The 21,312-nt window shown below is 36.6% G+C and overlaps 2 protein-coding genes across 2 annotated transcripts; both read left to right on the top strand.

The window, feature by feature from the left end:
* The first annotated feature begins 8,219 nt into the window (after positions 1-8,219).
* LOC105498430 (interferon alpha-17) lies at positions 8,220-8,789 on the top strand. The gene has a single exon (XM_071078870.1). It carries the CDS (start codon positions 8,220-8,222, stop codon positions 8,787-8,789), a length of 570 nt encoding a protein of 189 aa, XP_070934971.1.
* Positions 8,790-19,254: 10,465 nt separating this feature from the next.
* On the top strand, positions 19,255-20,245 carry LOC105465889 (interferon alpha-17-like). Its single transcript, XM_071078869.1, has one exon. It carries the CDS (start codon positions 19,311-19,313, stop codon positions 19,878-19,880), a length of 570 nt encoding a protein of 189 aa, XP_070934970.1. The 5' UTR covers positions 19,255-19,310; the 3' UTR covers positions 19,881-20,245.
* Positions 20,246-21,312: the final 1,067 nt, after the last annotated feature.

Genomic DNA, 21,312 nt, shown 5'->3' with positions numbered 1-21,312 from the left:
AATATTGCCCCAGTGTTCATTTCTTTGTTTTGATTCATTATACCATGGTCATGTAGGTTGCTAACATGAGAAGAAGCTGGGTTAAGGCCTAAGCAAAATCTCTGTAGTGTTTTTGTAATTCTCTGTAAATCTAAAATTCTTTCAAAGTAAAAAGTTAAAAATGAATAGATTTTCAAGATTCTAGACCTTACTGATTTAGCATTTGTTAATGGATTTAATTGTTTTAAATCATTCATTAGATTCCTAATTTTTTTCAGAAGACAGAAAATTCTATCTATAATGTAACTGTCTGAAAGATTGTTCCTTAGCCATTAAGGTTCCTCCAGTCAGAATGTGCAATCAATCCAGAAGCAAACTCTCTGGCCTGCAACATAAAAGGCATCAACCAGCTGCCAAGTGAGGTGATTTAGACTTCGGTCATCTCAGTCCATCTCCTCTAATTCACTGGGCTCTCCTCTCTTCCCCAGAAGTGCTTACATTTCCACACCTCTAACTCCTTTAGTGAGCCCTTCTAGATGTGCCCTCCCTGAGCTCTGAGCCTTCATTTGGTTGGTTCAGTTCTGATTTTAGTGCATGCCTATATCCTGGTGATGACACAAAGGTGTCTGGCAAACAGATAGAAATCTAAAGCCTTGTGGACATTTTCATAAATGGATAGAACTATGTAGGGTTTCAAAGAGTTGCTTATGGATATATTACTGGGGTGAACAAAGTGTTTGGCCAATATATTCAAGTTTATGAAAATACAGTCTCAGGAAGACAAAACCAGGATATATGGGTAAGTAACATGGGGCCCAATTTAATAACAAAACATGTCTGACATGAGCAAATGAAGCATTTCGGTGGAGGAACGGAAAAAGAGCAGAAGAGAAATAATCTGTCATTATTTAGGTAGGACTCTACTGGAAAAAAAAATGTGGAGTCTAGAAATCAGCTCTGGTGGTTATGACATATGACCAGAGCACATGCAACAGTTGAGTACTCTAAATAGGATTTTCTGGGTTCCAACAGTGGCTACACAGTTCAATAGTTCCCTTGTTCTCTTAAAAATGGGGAAAATACCAGAATTTATCACTGCCTGCTGTAGTCACAGATGTCTCCAGTGACTTAATGGTACAGGGCACATAATAGGTGTTTCAACATGTATGAAACATGGGGCCTACTCTTCATTGGGTAAAATGTGGATTGATTTGTAAATACTAACAACAATGCCTGACAGTAAATATCTTCTACAATTTAGCTATTTCGTTCTTTTTGTTAACATTATTTTTGTTATTTAGCTCTATTAAGTTGGGGGAAGTATTGTTTCCAATTATCTATTTCCTTACTTCTTGTTAGACATATGATGAGCAAACTATTTATCTGCTTAATTTATTTATATACTAGGGAAGAATTTAGTGCAATTAACATTTGCCCACTACACAGAAAGAATTTGAAACTCCCCAAAATTTGCCTTTCTTATGTATAAACTCTTCTGAGTTAGTTGATATGTCTCCCTTGACTCTGTGAAGACAGGATTCAGCAAATCTGAAAGCTAAAACCTGGACCAGAAATGCTTGCTTTTCTTCGAGCCCATGCCCATGCCCACATGTACCATTTTAACCATTTTTAAGTATACAGTTCAGCAGTATTAAGTAAACTCACATTGCCATGCAACTAATCATCAGTTTTTCATCTTGGAAAACTGAAACTGTACTCATTGAACAACAACTCCTTATCTCCTCTCCCCTGGACCTCCACCCCTAAAACCATTTTACTTTCTGTTTCTATGAATTATCTACTCTAGATAACTCATATGATTGAAATCATACTACATTTGTCTGTTTGCGCCTGGCTTACATTACGTCCTCATGTTGTAGTATATGTCAGAATTAGGCTAAATATGTCTCATTATCTGTATATACCACATTTTCCTGAATAATATGATAAGGCAGAATAATCATCCATGGTATAAGAGTGAATAATATTCCGATATGTTTAATGGAATATATATAAGGATGAATGGTAGTCCATTATATGTATATATCACATATAATCCATCTATCAATGGACACTTGGGTTGCTTCCAACTTTTGGCTATTGTTATGAACATAGATGTAAAAAATGTATCTTTGAATCCTGCTTTCAAAAAGTGTTCTAAATATGTATCCATACCAGAATTTACTAGATTATATGGTAATTATGTTTTTCATTTTTTGAGATACATCATGTTGTTTTCCACTGTGGCTGTGCGGCACCATTTTACATTTCCACCAACAGTGCACAAGAGTTCCAGTTTCTCCACATCTTCACCAACACTTGTTATTTTCTTTATTTTGATAGTAGCCACCCTGATAGATGTGAAGTGAAATCTCATTGTGACTTTAATTTGCATTTCCCTAATAGTGATGTTGAGGATCTTTTCATATGTTCCTTAGTTCATTCGGGCTGCTATAATATCATCAATTAGGTAGTTTATAAAGAACACAAATTTATTTCTCACAGTTCTGCAGGCTGGAAAGTCCAAGAATCAAGGTACCAGCAGATTTGGTGTGTGGTTGGGGCCCGTGTCCTATTTCACAATGAGCCATGGTGGAATTAATCACATCCCAAAAAGGCCCATGTCCTACCACCATTATCCTAAGAGTTAGGGTTTCAACATACGAATTTTGGGAGCGCACAAACATTCAGGCCATAGAAACATGCTTGTTGGCCATTTGTATATCTTTTTTGAATAAAGATCTATTCATATTCCTTACTCAAGTTATGTTTTTGTTGTTGTTGGAGATGTGAGAGTTCCTTCTATATTCTGAATATGCTGTTACCCTTTTATCAGATACAAGATTTGCAAATATTTTCTGTCATTCTGAAGGTTGCCTTTTCACTCTGGATTTTGTCCTTGAATGCACAGAGATTTTTAATCTTTGTAGAGTCCAATTTATCTATTTTTACTTTAGTTACCTGTGTTTTGGTGTGGTATCCAAGAACTCATTGCCAAACCCATTGTCTGAGCCTCCCCTGAAGATTTTCTTCTAAAGTTGTTATAGTTTCAGGTCTTATGTTTAAATCTTTGATCTATTTTGAGTTAATTTTAGCACATAGTGTAAAGTAAGGGTGCAACTTCATTCCTTTGCATGTGTATGTACAGTTTTCACAACCTCATTTTTGAAGAGTTGATCTTTACATTGTGTAGCCTTGGCACTTTTGTCAAAGTTTATTTGACCATATACATGAGAGTTTACTTCTGGGCTTTCCTTTCTCTCCCATTGGCCTATATGTCCATCTTTATGTCAGTATCATACCATTTTTATTACTGTAGCCTTGTAATGTGCTTCAAAATCAGGTAGGGTGAGTCCTGTAGCTTTGCTTGTCTTTCTCAAGGTTGATTACAGTCCTTCAAGATTCCATAAGAGTTTTAGGACTGATTTTTCTGCTTCTGCCAAAAATGTCTTAATGATTTTGATAGGGCTTGCATTGTATCTGTGTATTGCTTTGTATAATTTGAACATTATAACAACAATAGTCTTCCCAATCCATGATCAGCAATATCTTTTCATATCTCTTCCTTAATTTCTTTCAGCAGTGTTTGCTAGTTTTCAATATATAAAATTTTTCCCACTTTGTTTACGTTTTTTTCCTGAGTACTTTATTGTTTTGATGCTATTGCAAATGAGTTTTTTTTCTGGTAGTTTGTAAGTGAATGTGTGTGTGTGTGTGTGTAAACTTTAGAGTTTTCTGCATACACAATCATGCTATCTGCAAAAACATAATTTTTCTTATTCCTTTCCAATATGAATGCTTTTTATTTCTTTTTCTTGTTAATTGCCATGGCTAGATCTACAAATGTTATGTTGTATAAAAGTGGTAAGAGTGGCATCCCTGCCTTGTTCCTCATCTTAGAGGAAAAGCTTTTAGTTTCTTACCATTGAATAAAATGTTAATTGTGGGATTCTCATATATGGCCTTTATTATGTTGAGCTAACTTCCTTTTATTCCAAGTTTGTCGAATTTTTTTGTCATGAAAGGATATGGAATTTGGTCAATTCCTTTTTCTGCATCTATAGAGATTATTATGTATATTTTTCATTCATTTTGTTAATATGATGTATTGCATTGATTAATTTTCATATGTTGAAACATTCTTCCAACCGAGTAGTAAATCCCCCTTGGTCATGATGTATAATCCTTTTATTGTGCTGTTGAATTTGGTTTACAAGTATTTTAGTGAGGATTTTTGTATCAACATTTATCGGTGAAAGGGATCTGTAGTTTTCTTTCCTTGTAGTATCCTTGTGTGGCTTTAATATGAGGGAAATGCTCATCTCATAAAATGAGTTTGAAACTATTCCTTCCTCTTCAATTTTTTTGGAAGATTTTGAGAAGGATTGGTATTAATTCCCTAAATGTTTGATAGAATTATCCACTGAAGCCATCTGATTATGGTTTTTGTTGTTGTCATTGTTATTGGGAAGTCTGATGACTGATTCGATCTCCTTACTAGTTATAGGTCTAGTCAGATATTTTGTTTATTCATGATTTGGTCTTGGCAAGTTGTTTGTTTCTAGGAATTTATATATTTCTTCTAGGTTAATCAATTTGTTGAAGTATAATTGCTCATAGTAGTCTGTTATAATCCTTTTTACTTCTTCTTCTTCTTTTTTTTTTTTTTTTTTTTTTTTAAGATGTAGTCTTGCTTTGTCGCCCAGGCTGGAGTGCAGCAGTGTGATCTCCACTCACTGCAAGCTCCGACTCCCTTGTTCAGGCCATTCTCCTGCCTCAGCCTCCTGAGTAGCTGAGACTACAGGCACTCGCCACCATGCCTGGCTAATTTCTTTCTGTATTTTTAGTAGAGATGAGGTTTCACTGTGTTAGCCAGGATGGTCTCGATCTCCTGACCTCGTGATCCACCTGCCTTGGCCTTCCAAAGTGCTGGGATTACAGGCGTGAGCCACCACGTCCTGCCAATACATTTTACTTCTATGCCGTCAGTTGTTATGTGTCCTCTGTTGTCTCTGATTTTCATCCGATTTTTCTCTACTGATCTCTTAATACAGTTAAGGGCTTGTCAATTTTGTTGATCATTTCAAAAGACCAAGGCTTAGTTCCATTGATTTTTTAATTGCTTTTCTATTCTGTATTTTATTAATTACTTCATTAATAAAATTTCATCTTTCTTATTTTCTTCCTCTTCCTTGCTATGGTTTATTTCTTCTTTTTCTACTTCCTTAACTTGTAAAGTTAGTTCATTGGTTTGAGGTCTTTCTTCTTTTTTCATATAAGTTTTATCACTTTCAATTTCCACTTTAGCTCTGTTTTCACAGCATCACATACATTTTGGTATGTTGTGTTTTCATTTTCATCTCACTCAAGATATTTTCTAAGTTCCCTTCTGGTCATTCTTTTTTATTATTATTATTATTATGTTTTAAGTTCTGGGGTACATGTGCACAACGTGCAGGTTTGTTGCACAGCAACACATGTGCCATGTTGGTTTGCTGCACCCATCAACTCATCATGTACATAAGGTATTTCTCCTCTTACATGTTTATCACATTTAGACACACATTTCTTTTCTCTTAGTTCCCATAAATTAAGATGAAAAATCAGATCACTTTTACCTCCTAGGAAAAGTGAAGTGAGAAATATAAATATATTTGTTGTGAATGCCACACAGAACCAATGTATAACCCATCTAAAATTTATATTTATATTATTTCATTGATATCAACCTGAATATGAAAATGAAAGAAATCAAAATATAGAAAAACACATTTTCACAGTAAAATACTACATAAAAAATGAATATGCAGAAATTCTCCACACAATCTCAAGTAAACAAAGAAAAAATACTGTCTCCCCCAGTGTTTCAAAGACTAAGAATAACAACTTGGGCAAAAATGCCCTGTATTCTCAGGGTCTGATAAAAAGGATGAGCCCAAAATGTAATACAAACTTGTTGACTGAATAAACTACTAAATACATGTACAAAATATACATTTCTGAAATCAAGTTTCCTCTATTATGGAAACCCCGGTGCACATTTCACAATGCAGACTATTTTAATTGCTCAATGATAAAAGAATTTATCTGAATCATTTAAAATAATGAATAATAAAATGTGTTTGGTTATTTTCTAAAATTGATCCATTTCATAATCTCTACCTTTATATAAACAGGCTCATTTTCTACTAGTGTCATCTAAAGATTATCACGTGATTTGAAGCTGAAATTTATAAATGATGGAAAAATGATGTCACAAGTATTTACAGTTCACATACACATTCTGGGGATTTGATTCAGGGAAGGAAAGCTGTAGAATTATCTGGGGGACAGAGGCTATTATTCCTTACTTTTGGGAAGAGTAAATTGTCTGATTCCTATAAACTGTGTGAATGGGAGAGTTTGAATTTAGATATGTGAATCTGTATTTGACACCAGGCTGGTTATTTTCTATTATAAGAAAGTAGAGGGCAGATCAGAGAAGAAGTCATAAATGGTTAATATAGTGCTGGGCAGAGGATGATATTGTGCTGCTCTTGCAATTGGGATCCCCAGATCTACATGCACCTTAAAAAACTAGAATCCCAGTGGTTTTAGCAGTAAACTACATTGGCATTATTGACTCTCAGTAAGAGCTGAATGGAAATTTTTGTAATTGTCTATTATAATCCCAGCAAATATGGCCATGATGAAGCAAAATAGCTTCATTCTTGAACACTTCGTAGTAGAAGAAAAAATGAGAAACTAGTAAACCTCCACTTACTAAATAGCTGATTTGCTAAAGCAGAGCTCATTCCATTTAAGGACTCAGTATCTATAGGGCCAACACAAACTAACTTCTTATGCAAAATAAAAAGTTAGAGTTAGAGTTCAGGATCACTCTGAAAGTTAATTCTTTACATGATAATATTCAATATTTGTAAATTTATGACTTTAGAACAAAGATGGTCTTTTTTATTCGATAAGAATTGACTTGGATAAGAACTTCTGCAAAACTTTGAAAAATGACAATGATTTAATTGATAATATTTTCTAAGTCACATATGTTTATTGGAATGATACTTCTTCGAAGGGTACAAAAATTAGTTCTCGTAGTATAAACAAATCTGACATATTACAATAGTGTGTGACTCTCCAACAAGTCTATCCAACAAAATTTGATTGCTTAATATACATCGTTCTCATTGGGTTTTGTTGTGTATCACATGAGAAGCACTGATATTGAGTTCCGGAAGATACACAAAATATGTGCAAGATCAGTGTCATAAACCTAGGGCAAAGAGATGACTGTGATTGTAGGACTTTCTGTCCATTTTTTGCTGGATCTTAAAGTCTTATCACAATTTGTAGCTTTAGCCTGCATAACTTTGGGCTGCCATTGACTATCTGATGGTTATTACTTATATTTGAACCTCAGTTTTTTGCATGTTTGGTAGACTTTGAGAATTAAAGGCAAATAGCTTATATTATATGATTTACTTCTACTAAAGTTAGTCACACATCAATATTTATGTTAAGTACTGAAAAGAAAAAAGTGTTGGCAATACCTGGATGAATACTGCAGCTAGTGAAGTTTACAAATTATTTTCTCATATAAAGGAAAATTCAAAGCTTCATATACTATGAAAAAAATTTTAAAAAATTATTCACATTTTTAGCAGTTCTGAATGATTAGGTAGGTTATTACATTCATATTATTAATGTGTATTTACATAGATTTTTATTTTGCATATGTACTTTCACACAACTAAATTTACATGAACAAATTACATTAAAAGTTATTTCACAATTATACTTGTCAAATTAAATTAAATGTCAATAGCTTTTAAACTTAGATTTTAGTTTAACTTTTCTGTCATTCTTAACTTTACATTGAATAAAAAGAGCAAAGTTTATAGTTTTTATCTGTGAAGTAGAGGTGTACACAGTATACATAAATAGATATGCCAAATCCGTGTTATTAAAAGTTCATGAAGATTTCAATTAGAAAATAATACCATAAAAAGTTTTGAGTGTAGGTGAAAAATAGGCAATGATGAAAAACATCTTTCAACACATGTAGAGAGTGAATAAAGAAAGCAAAAACAGTAGATAGAAAGTAAAACTAGAGCATTTAGAAAATGGAAATTAGTATGTTCACTATTTAAGATCCATGCACGGAGCAAAGTCTTCAGAAAACCTAGAGGCCAAGGTTCAAGGTTACCCACCTCAAGTAGCCTAGCAATATTGACAACATCCCAATGGCCCTGTCCTTTTCTTTACTGATGGCCGTGGTGGTGCTCAACTACAAATCCATCTGCTCTCTGGGCTGTGATCTTCCTCAGACCCACAGCCTGGGTCATAGGAGGGCCTTGATACTCCTAGCACAAATGGGAAGAATCTCTCCTTTCTCCTGTCTGAAGGACAGACATGACTTTGGATTCCCCCAGGAGGAGTTTGATGGCAACCAGTTCCAGAAGGCTCAAGCCATCTCTGTCCTCCATGAGATGATCCAGCAGACCTTCAATCTCTTCAGCACAAAGGACTCATCTGCTGCTTGGGAACAGAACCTCCTAGAAAAATTTTCCGCTGAGCTTTACCAGCAACTGAATGACCTGGAAGCCTGTGTGATAGCAGAGCCTGGGATGGAAGAGACTCTCTTGATGAATGAGGACTCCATCCTGGCTGTGAAGAAATACTTCCAAAGAATCACTCTCTATCTGACGGAGAAGAAATACAGCCCATGTGCCTGGGAGGTTGTCAGAGCAGAAATCATGAGATTCCTCTCTTTTTCAACAAACTTGCAAAAAAGATTAAGGAGGAAGGATTGAAAACTGGTTCAACATGGAAATGATCCTCCTTGACGGACATGTCATCTCACACTTTCATGAGTTCTTCCATTTCAAAGACTCATGTCTCTTATAACCACCACGAGTTGAATCAAAATGTTCAAAAGTTTTCGGGAGTGTAAAGAAGCATCGTGTTTGCCTGTGCAGGCACTAGTCCTTTACAGATGACCACGCTGATGTCTCTGTTCATCTGTTTATTTATATATTTATTATTTACATATTTTTAAGATTTAAATTATTGTTATGTAATATCATGTGTACCTTTACATTGTGGTTAATATAATAATATATGCTCTTCCTATTAGCCAATATATTAATTTCCTTTTTCATTAAATTTTTTTACTATACAAAATGTCTTGTGTTTGTTTATTCTTTAAGATAAAATGCCAAGCCTGACTGTACAACCTGACTTAATGTTGATGATTTAATTAAGTTACCTATCATAATTTTACTCACGTTATAGAAAAATGTATTTTTCTATACCAAGCTGTATGTTGTCATCAGGATACAAACATGAACATAAAAACTACAGTTCCTGTTCTCTTGTATCTTTGATTTTTGTCCAGAAAGAAATCTAAAAACAATAATAATGCTGAATTAATATCAGTTATGCTAACTGCTGTAATATGAAGAAGTGAAAAAGCAATGAATTCCTCTTAGCAGAAGGTAGATTGAGACATGTCTGGAAATTAAAGCAGAGATATTCTCTGTAAACTGACTTTCAACATGTAATTGAAAAGGTACATTGCCAGTCAGATAAATGAGTTTGCAGTTTTCAAGGAATACCATATCTGGAAGTTCCCAACTGGCAATGGAAAGGCCAAAAATGAAATGGAATGGCTGTCCATGTGGTGAGCAAGTGGAGGGGGAAAAAGAGACTTAAACTGGATTCTGAGGACCTTCCACCACTAAAGCGGGGGAACTGAAGAGACACACAGAAAACAGAGGTGGAACATCTTAACAGCAGAAAGACAAGAGGGAATGGTGATAAAAGCATATTTAGAAAATAAATGAGCTTAGAAATCAGGTGGGCGGAGCAAGATGGCCGAATAGGAACAGCTCCAGTCTCCAACTCCCAGCGCGAGCGACACAGAAGACCGGTGATTTCTGCATTTTCAACTGAGGTACTGGGTTCATCTCACTGGGGAGTGCCGGACGATCGGTGCTGGTCAGCTGCTGCAGCCCGACCAGCGAGAGCTGAAGCAGGGCGAGGCATTGCCTCACCTGGGAAGCGCAAGGGGGAAGGGAATCCCTTTTCCTAGCCAGGGGAACGGAGACACACAACACCTGGAAAATCGGGTAACTCCCACCCCAATACTGCGCTTTAAGCAAACAGGCACACCAGGAGATCATATCCCACACCTGGCCGGGAGGGTCCCACACCCACGGAGCCTCCCTCATTGCTAGCACAGCAGTCTGTGATCTACCGGCAAGGCAGCAGCGAGGCGGGGGGAGGGGCGCCCGCCATTGCTGAGGCTTAAGTAGATAAACAAAGCTGCTGGGAAGCTCGAACTGGGTGGAGCTCACAGCAGCTCAAGGAAACCTGCCTGTCTCTGTAGAATCCACCTCTGGGGACAGGGCAATAACAAACACAGCCGAAACCTCTGCAGACGCAAACGACTCTGTCTGACAGCTTTGAAGAGAGCAGTGGATCTCCCAACACGGAGGTTGAGATCTGAGAAGGGACAGACTCCCTGCTCAAGTGGGTCCCTGACCTCTGAGTAGCCTAACTGGGAGACATCCCCCACTAGGGGCAGTCTGACACCCCACACCTCACAGGGTGGAGTACACCCCTGAGAGGAAGCTTCCAAAGCAAGAATCAGACAGGTACACTCGCTGTTCAGCAATATTCTATCTTCTGCAGCCTCTGCTGCTGATACCCAGGCAAACAGGGTCTGGAGTGGACCTCAAGCAATCTCCAACAGACCTACAGCTGAGGGTCCTGACTGTTAGAGGGAAAACTATCAAACAGGAAGGACACCTACACCAAAACCCCATCAGTACATCACCATCATCAAAGACCAGAGGCAGATAAAACCACAAAGATGGGGAAAAAGCAGGGCAGAAAAGCTGGAAATTCAAAAAATAAGAGCGCATCTCCCCCGGCAAAGGAGCACAGCTCATCGCCAGCAACGGATCAAAGCTGGACGGAGAATGACTTTGACGAGATGAGAGAAGAAGGCTTCAGTCCATCAAATTTCTCAGAGCTAAAGGAGGAATTACGTACCCAGCACAAAGAAACTAAAAATCTTGAAAAAAAAGTGGAAGAATTGATAACTAGAATAATTAATGCAGAGAAGGCCATAAACGAACTGACAGAGATGAAAACCATGACACGAGAAATACGTGACAAATGCACAAGCTTCAGTAACCGACTAGAGCAACTGGAAGAAAGAGTATCTGCGATTGAGGATCAAATGAATGAAATGAAGCGAGAAGAGAAACCAAAAGAAAAAAGAAGAAAAAGAAATGAACAAAGCCTGCAAGAAGTACGGGATTATGTAAAAAGACCAAATCTACGTCTGATTGGGGTGCCTGAAAGTGAAGGGGAAAATGGAACCAAGTTGGAAAACACTCTTCAGGATATCATCCAGGAGAACTTCCCCAACCTAGTAGGGCAGGCCAACATTCAAATCCAGGAAATACAGAGAACGCCACAAAGATACTCCTCGAGAAGAGCAACTCCAAGACACATAATTGCCAGATTCACCAAAGTTGAAATGAAGGAAAAAATCTTAAGGGCAGCCAGAGAGAAAGATCGGGTTACCCACAAAGGGAAGCCCATCAGACTAACAGCAGATCTCTCGGCAGAAATTCTCCAAGCCAGAAGAGAGTGGGGGCCAATATTCAACATTCTTAAAGAAAAGAATTTTCAACCCAGAATTTCATATCCAGCCAAACTAAGTTTCATAAGTGAAGGAGAAATAAAATCCTTTACAGATAAGCAAATGCTTAGAGATTTTGTCACCACTAGGCCTGCCTTACAAGAGACCCTGAATGAAGCACTAAACATGGAAAGGAACAACCGGTACCAGCCATTGCAAAAACATGCCAAAATGTAAAGACCATCGAGGCTAGGAAAAAACTGCATCAACTAACGAGCAAAATAACCAGTTAATATCATAATGGCAGGATCAAGTTCACACATAACAATCTTAACCTTAAATGTAAATGGACTAAATGCTCCAATTAAAAGACACAGACTGGCAAACTGGATAAAGAGTCAAGACCCATCAGTCTGCTATATTCAGGAGACCCATCTCACATGAAGAGACATACATAGGCTCAAAATAAAGGGATGGAGGAAGATTTACCAAGCAAATGGAGAACAAAAAAAAGGGGGGGTTGCAATACTAGTCTCTGATAAAACAGACTTTAAACCATCAAAGATCAAAAGAGACAAAGAAGGCCATTACATAATGGTAAAGGGATCAATTCAACAGGAAGAGCTAACTATCCTAAATATATATGCACCCAATACAGGAGCACCCAGATTCATAAAGCAAGTCCTTAGTGACTTACAAAGAGACTTAGACTCCCATACAATAATAATGGGAGACTTCAACACCCCACTGTCAACATTAGACAGATCAACGAGACAGAAAGTTAACAAGGATATCCAGGAATTGAACTCATCTCTGCAGCAAGCAGACCTAATAGACATCTATAGAACTCTCCACCCCAAATCAACAGAATATACATTCTTCTCAGCACCACATCGTACTTACTCCAAAATCGACCACGTAATTGGAAGTAAAGCACTCCTCAGCAAATGTACAAGAACAGAAATTATAACAAACTGTCTCTCAGACCACAGTGCAATCAAACTACAACTCAGGACTAAGAAACTCAATCAAAACTGCTCAACTACATGGAAACTGAACAACCTGCTCCTGAATGACTACTGGGTACATAACGAAATGAAGGCAGAAATAAAGATGTTCTTTGAAACCAATGAGAACAAAGATACAACATACCAGAATCTCTGGGACACATTTAAAGCAGTGTGTAGAGGGAAATTTATAGCACTAAATGCCCACAAGAGAAAGCAGGAAAGATCTAAAATTGACACTTTAACATCACAATTAAAAGAACTAGAGAAGCAAGAGCAAACACATTCGAAAGCTAGCAGAAGGCAAGAAATAACTAAGATCAGAGCAGAACTGAAGGAGATAGAGACACAAAAAACTCTCCAAAAAATCAATGAATCCAGGAGTTGGTTTTTTGAAAAGATCAACAAAATTGACAGACCACTAGCAAGACTAATAAAGAAGAAAAGAGAGAAGAATCAAATCGACGCAATTAAAAATGATAAAGGGGATATCACCACCGACCCCACAGAAATACAAACTACCATCAGAGAATACTATAAACACCTCTACGCAAATAAACTGGAAAATCTAGAAGAAATGGATAATTTCCTGGACACTTACACTCTCCCAAGACTAAACCAGGAAGACGCTGAATCCCTGAATAGACCAATAGCAGGCTCTGAAATTGAGGCAATAATTAATAGCCTACCAACCAAAAAAAGTCCAGGACCAGATGGATTCACAGCTGAATTCTACCAGAGGTACAAGGAGGAGTTGGTACCATTCCTTCTGAAACTATTCCAATCAATAGAAAAAGAGGGAATCCTCCCTAACTCATTTTATGAGGCCAACATCATCCTGATACCAAAGCCTGGCAGAGACACAACAAAAAAAGAGAATTTTAGACCAATATCCCTGATGAACATCGATGCAAAAATCCTCAATAAAATACTGGCAAACCGGATTCAGCAACACATCAAAAAGCTTATCCACCATGATCAAGTGGGCTTCATCCCTGGGATGCAAGGCTGGTTCAACATTCGCAAATCAATAAACATAATCCAGCATATAAACAGAACCAAAGACAAGAACCACATGTTTATCTCAATACATGCAGAAAAGGCTTTTGACAAAATTCAACAGCCCTTCATGCTAAAAACGCTCAATAAATTCGGTATTGATGGAACGTACCTCAAAATAATAAGAGCTATTTATGACAAACCCACAGCCAATATCATACTGAATGGGCAAAAACTGGAAAAATTCCCTTTGAAAACTGGCACAAGACAGGGATGCCCTCTCTCACCACTCCTATTCAACATAGTGTTGGAAGTTCTGGCTAGGGCAATCAGGCAAGAGAAAGAAATCAAGGGTATTCAGTTAGGAAAAGAAGAAGTCAAACTGTCCCTGTTTGCAGATGACATGATTGTATATTTAGAAAACCCCATTGTCTCAGCCCAAAATCTCCTTAAGCTGATAAGCAACTTCAGCAAAGTCTCAGGATACAAAATTAATGTGCAAAAATCACAAGCATTCTTATACACCAGTAACAGACAAACAGAGAGCCAAATCAGGAATGAACTTCCATTCACAATTGCTTCAAAGAGAATCAAATACCTAGGAATCCAACTTACAAGGGATGTAAAGGACCTCTTCAAGGAGAACTACAAACCACTGCTCAGTGAAATCAAAGAGGACACAAACAAATAGAAGAACATACCATGCTCATGGATAGGAAGAATCAATATCGTGAAAATAGCCATACTGCCCAAGGTAATTTATAGATTCAATGCCATCCCCATCAAGCTACCAATGAGTTTCTTCACAGAATTGGAAAAAACTGCTTTAAAGTTCATATGGAACCAAAAAAGAGCCCGCATCTCCAAGACAATCCTAAGTCAAAAGAACAAAGCTGGAGGCATCACGCTACCTGACTTCAAACTATACTACAAGGCTACAGTAACCAAAACAGCATGGTACTGGTACCAAAACAGAGATATAGACCAATGGAACAGAATAGAGTCCTCAGAAATAATACCACACATCTACAGCCATCTGATCTTTGACAAACCTGAGAGAAACAAGAAATGGGGAAAGGATTCCCTATTTAATAAATGGTGCTGGGAAAATTGGCTAGCCATAAGTAGAAAGCTGAAACTGGATCCTTTCCTTACTCCTTATACGAAAATTAATTCAAGATGGATTAGAGACTTAAATGTTAGACCTAATACCATAAAAACCCTAGAGGAAAACCTAGGTAGTACCATTCAGGACATAGGCATGGGCAAAGATTTCATGTCTAAAACACCAAAAGCAACGGCAGCAAAAGCCAAAATTGACAAATGGGATCTCATTAAACTAAAGAGCTTCTGCCCAGCAAAAGAAACTACCATCAGAGTGAACAGGCAACCTACAGAATGGGAGAAAATTTTTGCAATCTACTCATCTGACAAAGGGCTAATATCCAGAACCTACAAAGAACTCAAACAAATTTACAAGAAAAAAACAAACAGCCCCATGAAAAAGTGGGCAAAGGATATGAACAGACATTTCTCAAAAAAAGACATTCATACAGCCAACAGACACATGAAAAAATGTTCATCATCACTGGCCATCAGAGAAATGCAAATCAAAACCACAATGAGATACCATCTCACACCAGTTAGAATGGCGATCATTAAAAAGTCAGGAAACAACAGGTGCAGGAGAGGATGTGGAGAAATAGGAACACTTTTACACTGTTGGTGGGATTGTAAACTAGTTCAACCATTATGGAAAACAGTATGGCGATTCCTCAAGGATCTAGAACTAGATGTACCATATGACCCAGCCATCCCATTACTGGGTATATGCCCAAAGGATTATAAATTATGCTGCTATAAAGACACATGCACACGTATGTTTATTGCGGCACTATTCACAATAGCAAAGACTTGGAATCAACCCAAATGTCCATCAGTGACAGATTGGATTAAGAAAATGTGGCACATATACACCATGGAATACTATGCAGCCATCAAAAAGGATGAGTTTGTGTCCTTTGTAGGGACATGGATGCAGCTGGAAACCATCATTCTTAGCAAACTATCACAAGAACAGAAAACCAAACATCGCATGTTCTCGCTCATAGGTGGGAACTGAACAATGAGATCACTTGGACTCAGGAAGGGGAACATCACACACCGGGGCCTATCATGGGGAGGGGGGAGGGGGGAGGGGGGAGGGGGGAGGGATTGCATTGGGAGTTATACCTGATGTAAATGACGAGTTGATGGGTGCAGCACACCAACAAGGCACAAGTATACATATGTAACAAACCTGCACGTTATGCACATGTACCCTACAACTTAAAGTATAATAATAATAATTAAAAAAAATAAATAAATAAATAAATAAATAAAATTTAAAAAAATAAAATAAAATAAATTATGCTGCTATAAAGACACATGCACACGTATGTTTATTGCAGCACTATTCACAATAGCAAAGACTTGGAATCAACCCAAATGTCCATCAGTGACAGATTGGATTAAGAAAATGTGGCACATATACACCATGGAATACTATGCAGCCATCAAAAAGGATGAGTTTGCGTCCTTTGTAGGGACATGGATGCAGCTGGAAACCATCATTCTTAGCAAACTATCACAAGAACAGAAAACCAAACACTGCATGTTCTCACTCATAGGTGGGAACTGAACAATAAGATCACTTGGACTCAGGAAGGGGAACATCACACACAGGGGCCTATCATGGGGAGGGGGGAAGGGGGAGGGATTGCATTGGGAGTTATACCTGATGTAAATGATGAGTTGATGGGTGCAGCACACCAACATGGCACAAGTATACATATGTAACAAACCTGCACGTTATGCACATGTACCCTAAAACTTAAAGTATAATAATAATAAATAAATTTAAAAAAAAAAGAAAATAAATGAGCTTAGAAAAAGAATCAATAGACTTATGAAAAATGTGAATTAAAACTGAGCATTACAGCAAGAAAAGAGATGGCAGTGCAGAGCTTACTGAGAGCTGGATTGATAGAATTAATCAGCAGAAGCCATACTGGGGTAGGTAGAAGAGTGAATCCGAAAAGAAAAATCAAGATAACACATATAGAAAATTGTGAGAGATCTGCATTTGCAATGGAGGGAAGTAATAAGATTGCACTCTCCTTTTTGAAAATATATGTCACTAAAGTTCATATATTTAATGCATTGGTAAATCATATTAATACATTTAATATTTTATATTTTTAAAGCATAAAATATAAAATTATTTACAATAGTGATTGATCATTATTTTGATTAATTCTCTGTTAAATGTCAGTAAAATCTGACACATTTTTTTCACAAAATAAAATCGGAAACTGGAAGAGATTCTCTTTCTCAATACTTTAGGAATGGGAAAAGGATTCCCTATTTAATGAATGGTGCTGTCAAAACTGGATTGCCATCAGCAGAAAACTGAAACTGGACCCCTTCCTTACACCTAATACAAAAATTAACTCAAGATGGATTAAACCTTAAATGTAAAACCCAAAACCATGGAAACCTTAGAAGAAAACCTAGGCAATAGTGTTCAGGACATAGGCATGGGCAACGATTTTATGATGAAATCACCAAAACCAACTGCAACAAGAGCTAAAATTGACAAATGACATCGAATAAAAGAGCTTCTGCACAGCACAAGAAAGTATGAATCATCAGAGTGAACAGGCACCCTAGAGAATGGGAGAAAATTTTTGCAGTCCAACCATCTGACGAAGGTCTAATATCCAGAATGTACAAAGAACTTAAACAAATTTACCAAAAAAAAAAAAAAAATAAAAAAGTTGGTAAAGGACACGAACAGACACTTCTCAAAAGAAGACTTTTATGTGGCCAATAAACATGAAAAAAGCTCCACATCACTGATCATTACAGAAATGCAAATCAAAACCACAATGAGATACCGTCTCATGCCACTCAGAATGGCGATTACTAAAAAGTCAGGAAATAACAGATGCTGGTGAAGCTGTGGAAAAATAGGAAAGGTTCTACACTGTTGGTAGGAATGTAAATTAGTTCAACCATTGTGGAAGACAGTGTGGCAATTCATCAAGGATCTAGAACCAGAAATACCATTTGACCCAGCAATCCCATTGCTAGTAGAAGAAAAAATGAGAAACTAGTAAACCTTCACTTACTAAATAGCTGATTTGCTAAAGCAGAGCTCATTCTATTTAAGGACTCAGCCTCTATAGGGCTGAGACAAACTAACTTCTTATGCAAAATAAAAAGTCAGAGTCAGAGTTCAGGACCACTCTGAAAGTTAATTCTTTAGTTGATAATATTCAATATTTATAAATTTATGAATTTAGAACAAAGATGGTCTTTTTTATATGATAAGAATTGACTTGGATAAGAACTTCTGCAAACCTTTGAAAAATGACAATGATTTAATTGATAATATTTTCTAAGTCACATATGTTTATTGGAATGATACTTCTTCGAAGGTTACAAAAATTAGTTCTCGTAGTATAAAAAAATCTGACATATTACAATAGTGTGTGACTCTCCAACAAGTCTATCCAACAAAATTTGATTGCTTAATATACATCTTTCTCATTGGGTTTTGTTGTGTATCACATGAGAAGCACTGATATTGAGTTAAGGAAGATGCACAAAATATTTGCAAGATCAGTGTCATAAACCTAGGGCAAAGAGATGACTGTGATTGTAGGACTTTCTGTCCATTTTTTGCTGGATCTTAAAGTCTTATCACAATTTGTAGCTTTAGCCTGCATAACTTTGGGCTGCCATTGACTATCTGATGGTTATTACTTATGTTTGATCCTCAGTTTTTCAGGATGTTTTGTAGACTTTGAGAATTAAATGCAAATAGCTTATATTATATGATTTACTTCTACTAAAGTTAGTCACACATCAATATTTATGTTAAGTACTGAAAAGAAAAAAGTGTTGGCAATACCTGGATGAATACTGCAGCTAGTGAAGTTTACAAATTATTACAAATATATTACAAATATATTTTCTCATATAAAGGAAAATTCAAAGCTTCATATACTATGAGAAAAATTTTAAAAAATTATTCACATTTTTAGCAGTTCTGAATGATTAGGTAGGTAATTACATTCATATTATTAATGTGTATTTATATAGATTTTTATTTTGCATATGTACTTTCACACAACAAAATTTACATGAACAAATTACATTAAAAGTTCTTTCACAATTATACTTGTCAAATTAAATTAAATGTCAATAGCTTTTAAACTTAGATTTTAGTTTAACTTTTCTGTCATTCTTAACTTTACATTGAATAAAAAGAGCAAAGTTTATAGTTTTTATCTGTGAAGTAGAGGTGTACACAGTATACATAAATAGATATGCCAAATCCGTGTTATTAAAAGTTCATGAAGATTTCAATTAGAAAATAATACCATAAAAAGTTTTGAGTGTAGGTGAAAAATAGGCAATGATGAAAAACATCTTTCAACACATGTAGAGAGTGAATAAAGAAAGCAAAAACAGTAGATAGAAAGTAAAACTAGAGCATTTAGAAAATGGAAATTAGTATGTTCACTATTTAAGATCCATGCATGGAGCAAAGTCTTCAGAAAACCTAGAGGCCAAGGTTCAAGGTTACCCACCTCAAGTAGCCTAGCAATATTTGCAACATCCCAATGGCCCTGTCCTTTTCTTTACTGATGGCCGTGGTGGTGCTCAGCTACAAATCCATCTGCTCTCTGGGCTGTGATCCTCCCCAGACCCACAGCCTGGGTCATAGGAGGGCCTTGATACTCCTGGCACAAATGGGAAGAATCTCTCCTTTCTCCTGTCTGAAGGACAGACATGACTTTGGATTCCCCCAGGAGGAGTTTGATGGCAACCAGTTCCAGAAGGCTCAAGCCATCTCTGTCCTCCATGAGATGATCCAGCAGACCTTCAATCTCTTCAGCACAAAGGACTCATCTGCTGCTTGGGAACAGAACCTCCTAGAAAAATTTTCCGCTGAGCTTTACCAGCAACTGAATGCCTTGGAAGCCTGTGTGATAGCAGAGCCTGGGATGGAAGAGACTCTCTTGATGAATGAGGACTCCATCCTGGCTGTGAAGAAATACTTCCAAAGAATCACTCTCTATCTGACAGAGAAGAAGTACAGCCCTTGTGCCTGGGAGGTTGTCAGAGCAGAAATCATGAGATCCCTCTCTTTTTCAACAAACTTGCAAAGAAAATTAAGGAGGAAGGATTGAAAACTGGTTCAACATGGAAATGATCCTCATTGACGGACATGTCATCTCACACTTTCATGAGTTCTTCCATTTCAAAGACTGATGACTCTTATAACCACCACGAGTTGAATCAAAATGTTCAAAAGTTTTCAGGAGTGTAAAGAAGCATCGTGTTTGCCTGTGCAGGCACTAGTCCTTTACAGATGACCATGCTGATGTCTCTGTTCATCTATTTATTTAAATATTTATTATTTACATATTTTTAAGATTTAAATTATTGTTATGTAATATCATGTGTACCTTTACATTGTGGTTAATGTGATAATATATGCTCTTCATATTTAGCCAATATATTAATTTCCTTTTTCATTAAATTTTTACTACACAAAATGTCTTGTGTTTGTTTATTCTTTAAGATAAAATGCCAAGCCTGACTATGCAACCTGACTTAAAAATAGATGTTTTAATTAAGTTACCTATCATAATGTTATTCAAGTTATAGAAAAATATATTTTTCTATACCAAGCTGTATGTTGTCATCAGGATACAAACATGAACATAAAAACTACAGTTCCTGTTCTCTTGTATCTTTGATTTTTGTCCAGAAAGAAATCTAAAAACAATAATAATGCTGAATTAATATCAGTTATGCTAACTGCTGTAATATGAAGAAATGAAAAAGCAATGAATTCCTCTTAGCAGAAGGTAGTTTGAGACATGTCTGGAAATTAAAGCAGAGATATTCTCTGTAAACTGACTTTCAACATGTAATTGAAAAGGTACATTGCTAGTCAGATAAATAAGTTTGCAGTTTTCAAGGAATACCATATCTGGAAATTCCTAACTGGCAATGGAAAGGCCAAAAATGAAATGGAATGGCTGTCCATGTGGTGAGCAAGTGGAGGGGGAAAAAGAGACTTAAACTGGATTCTGAGGACCTTCCACCAGTAAAGCGGGGGAACTGAAGAGACACACAGAAAACAGAGGTGGAACATCTTAACAGCAGAAAGACAAGAGGGAATGGTGATAAAAGCATATTTAGAAAATAAATGAGCTTAGAAAAAGAATCAATAGACTTACGAAAAATGTGAATTAAAACTGAGCACTACAGCAAGAAAAGAGATGGCAGTACAGAGCTTACTGAGAGCTGGATTGATAGAATTAATCAGCAGAAGCCATACTGGGGTAGGTAGAAGAGTGAATCCGAAAAGAAAAATCAAGATAACACATATAGAAAATTGTGAGAGATCTGCATTTGCAATGGAGGGAAGTAATAAGATTGCACTCTCCTTTTTGAAAATATATGTCACTAAATTTCATATATTTAATGCATTGGTAAATCATATTAATACATTTAGTATTTTATATTTTTAAAGCATAAAATATAAAATTATTTACAATAGTAATTGATCATTATTTTGATTAATTCTCTGTTAAATGTCAGTAAAAACTG

Source organism: Macaca nemestrina, chromosome 14 (genome assembly GCF_043159975.1).
Source record: "Macaca nemestrina isolate mMacNem1 chromosome 14, mMacNem.hap1, whole genome shotgun sequence".
NCBI classification, from domain to species: Eukaryota; Metazoa; Chordata; class Mammalia; order Primates; family Cercopithecidae; genus Macaca; species Macaca nemestrina.
The sequence above is the reverse complement of the archived record's forward strand: the minus strand, read 5'-3'. Positions and strand labels throughout refer to the sequence as shown.

Coding starts and splice junctions, on each gene's coding strand:
- LOC105465889 (XM_071078869.1), top strand. CDS start 19,311: ATGGCCCTGTCCTTTTCTTTACTGATGGCCGTGGTGGTGCTCAGCTAC.
- LOC105498430 (XM_071078870.1), top strand. CDS start 8,220: ATGGCCCTGTCCTTTTCTTTACTGATGGCCGTGGTGGTGCTCAACTAC.